Source organism: Microtus ochrogaster, unplaced genomic scaffold, assembly GCF_000317375.1.
Source record: "Microtus ochrogaster isolate Prairie Vole_2 unplaced genomic scaffold, MicOch1.0 UNK116, whole genome shotgun sequence".
Lineage (NCBI taxonomy): Eukaryota > Metazoa > Chordata > Mammalia > Rodentia > Cricetidae > Microtus > Microtus ochrogaster.
The window spans coordinates 202,222-209,314 of NW_004949214.1; the positions used below are offsets into that span (position 1 = coordinate 202,222).

The window sequence follows — 7,093 nt, forward strand, 5'->3', positions numbered from 1 at the left end:
AGTGAGAGACCTAGGTACTGAGGAGGCAGATGCAGACGGCTGTAACCCAAGAGGATGCATGATGTCTTTCCTGTCCCCTAAATTTGCCCACAGCTTCTACCATCATCTCCTGATTGTCTTACATTTTCCTCTTTGTCCACAGACCTGCTTTAAGTCTGGTCAGCTCTGTTAGAAAGAAAACAGCCATCGAGGAGACTGTCTCAGGTCTCTGGAGGTTGGTGAGAATGGGGGGCAGTGGAGGACCCAGGAACTAATAAGGAGGCAGATGCAGACGGCTGTAGCCTAAGAGGGAGCATGATGTCTTTGCTGGACCCTAAATTTGCTCACTGCCACAGCATCCTTTGTTTCTTTTCAGAGCTACTAGGAATGTTGAGGTAGAGGTGAATTAGACTATGATCCACAGGACAAGACATGAGAGCTGGGACCAGGGAACAGGAACTTTAGGCAGAAAGCAGGCATGGTTTTGTTGTTGGATTGGGCTCAGAGATGTGTGCCCACGTAGCAGGCACCGAGCCTCCATTTTCTTTTATGTATTTATAGGACTCCTTGCTGTCAGCTGTTGATCTTAACACCACCGGGACATAGAAGAGAGGAGGGAATTGTACCACATCGGTGAAGGTGGGTATGGGAGAGGGTTCACGTTTAGATGAGGGCAGTAGAGATCGACAAGACTGACTACTGAGAGATTGGGGCTCCCCTCTGTCTTCATTTCTAGCGTGTGCACTGTCTCCTCAACCCTGCACCTGTGCTCCAGCAGGCAAGAGGAACATAGAGGTTTTCTCCTAGCTGAGCTGTTCCTCTCACCATCATTCACCAGTGTCTCTGTGTAAGTTTCTCCAGGAGGCAAGCGAACTATATAGGACTGACTTGCTCTTTTTTCTCTTCCTAGATCACCTACAGTGGCTGCTTGGCGATTCTGCGCTTGCTGCTGACCAGTGCAGTCAACAGGTCTGCGCCCACCTAGGACCTGTCCATCTTCCTCCGGCTTGGTTTCGCCTCTTCTGCACTGTATCTGTGTTATTGACTGAGACTGCTTGGGTAGGAGCTTGCTGGATTGTCATTCCAGTCTGGTTCTTCCAATCTCGTAGCCTAAGTTACCAAAGAGTGTTGTGAAGATCAATCCTGTAACAGATCTCTAGTGAAGGGTTGTTGTTGATCGGTATACATCAGAGCTTTATCGAATATATACCATGACTAGGGCAGAGATTGAGTCTGGTGCCCAGGCAAAGCCTGAAAGGAAGCCTGGGGATGAGAACGCCAATGGCAACAATAACAGTGTTGCAGGGGTAGAGAATGAAGTCCCGTTGGTGGTGAGACCCAAAGTTAGAACACAGATAATGCCTGGAGCACGGCCTAAAGTGAAGCCTAAGAATACTCCTGGAGCAAGACCTAGGAGTGAAGTCAGTTCACCAGGCGGGGCATACGCTAAATGCAAACCTAAGGCAATCCCTATTTCACGGTCGAAGAATGATGCTCAAGTATGGGCCCCAAGTAAGTTTCGGGCAGAGCCCATGTCAAGGATGGGCAAGCAATGTCAGATCAGTAGTGCAGACTCTCCGCTGGTCAGTACTGATTCTGGGGCTGTTGCTCAAGCTAAGTGCCTGTCTGTAGATAGAGAACTTGGTAATATGGACACTGAGAGTTTTCCCAAAAAGGCTCATCCTCAAGCAGGATTCCAGCCTTCCTATGGCTCAGAAGAGGGAACCAGTATGGGATCCTGGTACCGTACCAGGCCTATCCCCAAAGGAGAGGCTTATGAGAATTCTGAATTCAGATGGGCAGATAAACCTTCAGGAATTTCCTCCTTCTGGAACAGAGATGAAACTAGTGCAAGATTTCGTCCTAGGAAAAACATGAAGGCCAATAATAACAGGTTCAGGCACATGGCCAAACAAGAGGCAAATACTATGCCTAGACACAAAAACAAACAAGAGCTCTATAATATTTCTAGCTCTGATTCTGAGGATGAGTCTGCTAAGACTCCCTGGTTCTGGGCCAAAGAAAAGCCTAAAGTCTGGTCTAGGCCCAAAGAAGAGCCCAACAATAGGTCCTGGTTTAGGCCTAAGAAAGAAATTCGTGTTGAATCCACCTCTGGATCTGAATGTGAAAATCATGCAAAATCTTTGCTATGGTCTGGAGAAGAGACCAAATCTCGATCCAAACCCAGAGCCAGGAAAGGGGTCAATATGAGGGCCAGGCACCAGGCCAAGCGAGAAGCTTGCAGTGATGTCCTGTCTGGATCTCTAGATACAAATAAAAAAGAGTCCTGGTTCATGCCTGAAGAGAAGGCTAGTGCCTTTTCAAAGTCTAAGACAAAGAAGGAGTCCAAAACCAGAGCAGTGCCAAAGGAAGAAGTGAAAACCAAGGCCAAAGCAAATCCCAAACAAGAAGCCAGACCAGAGGAGGAAGTCCTCATTGGGGCTTGGTTCTGGGACACCCAGGAGTCCAGAAAGGTAGAGAGGGTGAACACTAAGGCCAGCCTGTATGTAGAGGAGGAGCCCTTTGTTGGAGATTGGTTCTGGAGTGAAGAAGAAGCCAGTGTGGACTCTGAGACCTGTCTTAAATCCAGACCAAGGGATAAGGAGGAACAAGTTAATAGTTTCTCTCTGGGTTCTGAGAAGAGCAGTATGGAAAATGGACCTAAGGGTACCTCTAAGCCTATGCCAGTAGCTAATGAGGAGGATAACATTGTTGGGTCCTGGTTCTGGGCTGATGATGAAGATGTCAATTTACAGGCTGACGATGAGTCCATTTTTGGATCTTGGTTCTGGGGCATTGGTGAGAACAGCTTGAGATCTGTTGGAGTCAGTTGTGAGAAGATGCCAAAGCCTGAGGAAAAAGAAGGTACCGATTCCTGGTTCTGGGCTGGAGAAGTCAATACAGAGGCTAAGGTTGAAGAACAGGCCAGGCCAGCATCTACAAAAGGGACAATCTTTGTGCCTTGGTTTTGGTCTGAAAAGCAGGGACATGTGGATTTAGGGACTGAACCTTGTTCTGACATCATGGCAGGAGCTGAGGAGGAGCCCATCATTGGGCCCTGGTTCTGGGCTAAAGTAGACAATAGTGTGGAGGCTGAAGTTAATAGTAAGTCTAGCCTGGAGGATGAGGAAGAGCCCATTATATCACCTTGGTTTGGGGCCAGAGAACAAGCCAATATGAAGTACGAAGCTGATAGCAGATACAATCCTGTGGCAGAAGCTAAGGACAGTAATAAAAGGTCTTGCTTCTGGGAAAAAGAGCCCAGTTTGTGTCCTACCAATAGAGAAAGCTTGAAGTCTACTCTGAAAGAGCAAGAGGACACTGTTGATTCATGGCTCTGGTCCAATAATTATCCAAAGACGGAGGCCGCTGCAGGGTCCTGGTTATGGGCTGCAGAAGAGGGAAATATAGATGATGAGACTGGAGAACAGATCAAGCTACCAACTTTAGAGGACAACACATTCAATTCTTGGTTCTGGAAGGAAAATGAAGAAACCATTGTAGAGGCTACTACCAGAGAGGAAGCCAAGCCAGAAGCTGAAGAACAAGACATCATTGGCTCTTGGTTTTGGGCTGGGGATGAGGACAAATTTCAGCCAGCTCCTGAGATTAATGAAGAGAGCAAGGTAGCATCCGAAGAGGAAGAAGAAACAATTGGATCCTGGTTCTGGGGCAAGGAAGAGGCCAGTCTAGATGCAAAGAGGAGGGGTGCTTTTGAATCCACTCCTGGAATTAAGGAGGAGAAAATTATTGGGTCATGGTTCTGGGCTCAAGAAGCCAAAATAGGGGCTGGGTCGCAGACAGTCGAAACTGGGTCAGAAACTGAAGAGGAGGCAATTTTTGAGTCTCTGATGTGGGCTGCAAAAAATGGCAATACAAGAGCAGTTGTAAACCGTGTGTCCAAGCCAGAGGGTGAGGACAAAATGATTGTTGGGTCCCGTTTCTGGTCTAGTGACAAGGGCACTGGAGAATCTGAAACTGCGATCAGTGGGTCCAATCCAGAAAATGAGCAAGGGCCAAAAGATGAGATGATTAACAAGGTTGACAGTGGAGATAACTGTGGATTTAATACAGAAGCTGAAACCATGGTGGGATCCTGGTTCTGGGAAGGGGATGAAACTAGTTTTGAATCAAATCCTACCCCTGTGTTCAAGGTCATTTGTGAGCCTAAGTCTTCAGCTGAGAAGGAACCTGATCCTTCCCGCAGACCCCAGAGCTGGGACGAGGTCACTGTTCAGTTTAAGCCTGGTCCATGGGGAAAGGCTGGCTTCCCATCCATAAGCCCCTTCAGATTCCCCAAAGAAGCAGCATCTCTGTTTGCTGAAATGTTTGGGGGAAAACCTAAGACAGAAGGAGAGCAGGAATCTCCAGATGAGCCTGTACCTGAGTTCCCATTTCAGTATGATCCCAATTACCGATCAGTCCAGGAGATTCGCGAGCACCTTAAGGCCAAGGAGAGTGTGCAGCCTGAGAGCTGGTCTTGTAGCTGCATACAGTGTGATCTTAGAATTGGCTCTGAGGAGTTTGAGGAACTTCTTTTATTAATGGACAGAAACCGAGACCCTTTTATCCATGAAATCTCTAAGATTGCAATGGGCATGAGAAGCGCTTCTCAGTTTACTCGCGATTTCATTAGAAACTCGGGCGTTATCTCACTGATTGAAGCCTTACTTAACTATCCATCTACCCGTGTCAGGACAAGGTTTTTGGAAAATATGGTTAGCATGGCTCCACCATATCCAGATCTAAACATGATTCAGACATACGTGTGTCATGTTTGTGAGGATACCTTTGATTATGAGTTAAATTCCTCTGACCAGTTGTCTGGGCTGACAATGATTACACACCTCACTGCTACTTCTGACTATCACAAAGTGGTTGCCAATTATTTGTCTGGGTTTTTCTACTTACTGAATTCAGGCGATACCAAAACAAGGCTTCAGGTTCTGAAACTGCTCCTGAATTTGTCTGAAAGCATTCTCATGACAAAACGCTTACTATCTACTGAGTCCATGTCAGAATTTATGACCCTCTTTAGTAGAGAGGACTCAAGTGAGAACATTCAACTGGTTCTTGCGATATTTGACAATATTAGCAAAAATATACAAAAAGAAGAACTATTCGATGATGATGATGATGATGATGATGTGGTGGTGAATCTTGACCCACTTATTTCTGCATTCCAAGAGATTGAAATTTATGCTAGGACCCTGAAGCGCAAACCTGACAATTAAAAATCACCCTGAAGCAGAGCAAGAGAAATTAATATGCTTAACCATTTGCTTATGTTCCTGAGTGTTCTTTGTGTTCCTGAGTCAAATGCTCACAAAATAATGCTTTTGCTTCACAGCTGATTCTGTGTTTCAGTGTACCTCTTCAATGGTGGTGATAAATTTACCCAACTCTGTGTAACTGTATCACTTTTCTGATGCCAAATGAATATACAACTGAAAACACACTTGTTGATGATACTTGTTTCTTGATTGTGATGTTCAATATGTGAGTTTAAAGTGGACTGAGCCATTGTAAATAAGATGCCCTTCTAATTGTTGTTCTTGTGTATATCTATTTGAGTCTTGTGCTTCAATAAAGTTCTATGTTAAAGTTAGCAGAATTTTCGCCTTCACTGTAAGGTACAGATGCACAGATGAACATGCACATGCACACAGATAATGTTTGAGTAATGTGTTTGTTACAGAAGCTTTTACTCAGCATTAACTCTCAAAGGTTGGAATGAACTGCACCTCGGAGCTTACTTTGGAGAGGACTCACTTTAAGTTATGCTCTAATACAGCTTATGATGAGGAGAAAAGCATGGAGTAGGGAAAAGTTTCTATACATATCCAATTTCCTGGATTAGGTGGGAGGAGTATGAATTGAAAAAGTATATTGAAAATGAGGTAAATTTTGAAGAGCAAGTAGGCCTTTGCTGTTCAAAATACTATGTTCAGAATTTAATCTCTCATTTCAAAGGATAGCTTAGCTGGACTAGTTTTTATTTTCTGATGAGCCAGTGAGTTTAATTAAGGTTACTTATGGGAGCTTGGGCAACTTTGCCATGGTTACAACATGAATAAGAATGCTTCTCGTGACCCCAGTGACTATTAACTGCCTATATAACCCCATACAGAGCTGGGGGCTTGTTCTTCCCCACAAGCAACCATTAATTTCCTAAATTCTCAGGGAAGGGCAAGGCCTTAACAGGAATACCCCTTTAGAATAAAATGTCGAAGGCCCAATCTTGTGCAAGTGACCACAGCTTCTGAGAGTTCCAGAGTGCTATAGTTCTATCCTGCCCAGAAGATAGCATTTCACAACACCCCCTCCTCCAGCTCTTACATTCTTCTTGTCCCCTTTTATATGGTGTTTTCTAAGCTTTGGATGGGGTGTTATAGATGTCCCATTTAGGGACAGACAGTGACATTCTCAGCACTATAATCAGTTATGAATCTCTGCAGGAACTGCTGCTGTTCAAACCAAAGCTGATGTGCTTGCTGTGTCTGCAAGTCTCCGGGGACTTGACTGGAGTGGCGAGGATGTGAAGAAAGGACAAACGTGAGTACAGGAAAAACCTGGAATCAGGCACATCATGCTGGCTCTGATGGAGTAGCTCCAGCACCCCAGAAGCTTGGTGTGTTTGTTACAGTTGAATAGGAAGGATGATTACCGACTACAGGTGAATAAGGAGGTGAAGTTACTACATAACAAGAGTTGGGATTATTCTATCTAACTGAACAAAGTTTAGCCAGTCTTGGAAGGAGCAGTCTCTGTAAGGGAGACCTTTCTCTGTCATAAAGACTGCATTAAGTTCTGTTAGACGCAAAAGAAGAGGTGAGAACAGAGCACCCAGGTGCTTATAAAGGCAAGAAAAGAATGCCAGTAAAGGGTTTTGGGCAATGTATGTTGTTTTTCATGCCATATATACACTCCACAGTATACCATAGTTTCACTAAGAAGAAACGTAATAAAAGGCTCTGCTTTCAGAACAGGGTGGGAACAAAGGAGTAGATAGTATGCTTAATGGAAGCTGCCTAAGGGACTATTTTCTCCTTCACCTGACTTGAAGCTCTCTGACTTTATTTTTTTATTTTTATTTTTTGTTTTTTTTCGAGAC

At 44.8% G+C, this 7,093-nt stretch overlaps 1 protein-coding gene across 7 annotated transcripts in view; it reads left to right on the forward strand.

Annotated features, from left to right (window-relative positions):
* Positions 1-5,587, forward strand: part of Gprasp1 (G protein-coupled receptor associated sorting protein 1) — a 75,329-nt gene extending 69,742 nt beyond the window's left edge. For all 7 annotated transcript variants that reach the window (XM_026778251.1, XM_026778253.1, XM_013355359.1 and 4 more), the window contains 3 exons: positions 143-214; positions 541-618; positions 890-5,587. In XM_026778251.1, the coding sequence (XP_026634052.1) occupies positions 1,191-5,213 (4,023 nt within the window). In that variant the 5' untranslated portion in view covers positions 143-214; positions 541-618; positions 890-1,190 and the 3' untranslated portion in view covers positions 5,214-5,587. The remainder of the gene's footprint in view (positions 1-142; positions 215-540; positions 619-889) is intronic.
* The last annotated feature ends 1,506 nt before the right edge of the window (positions 5,588-7,093 follow it).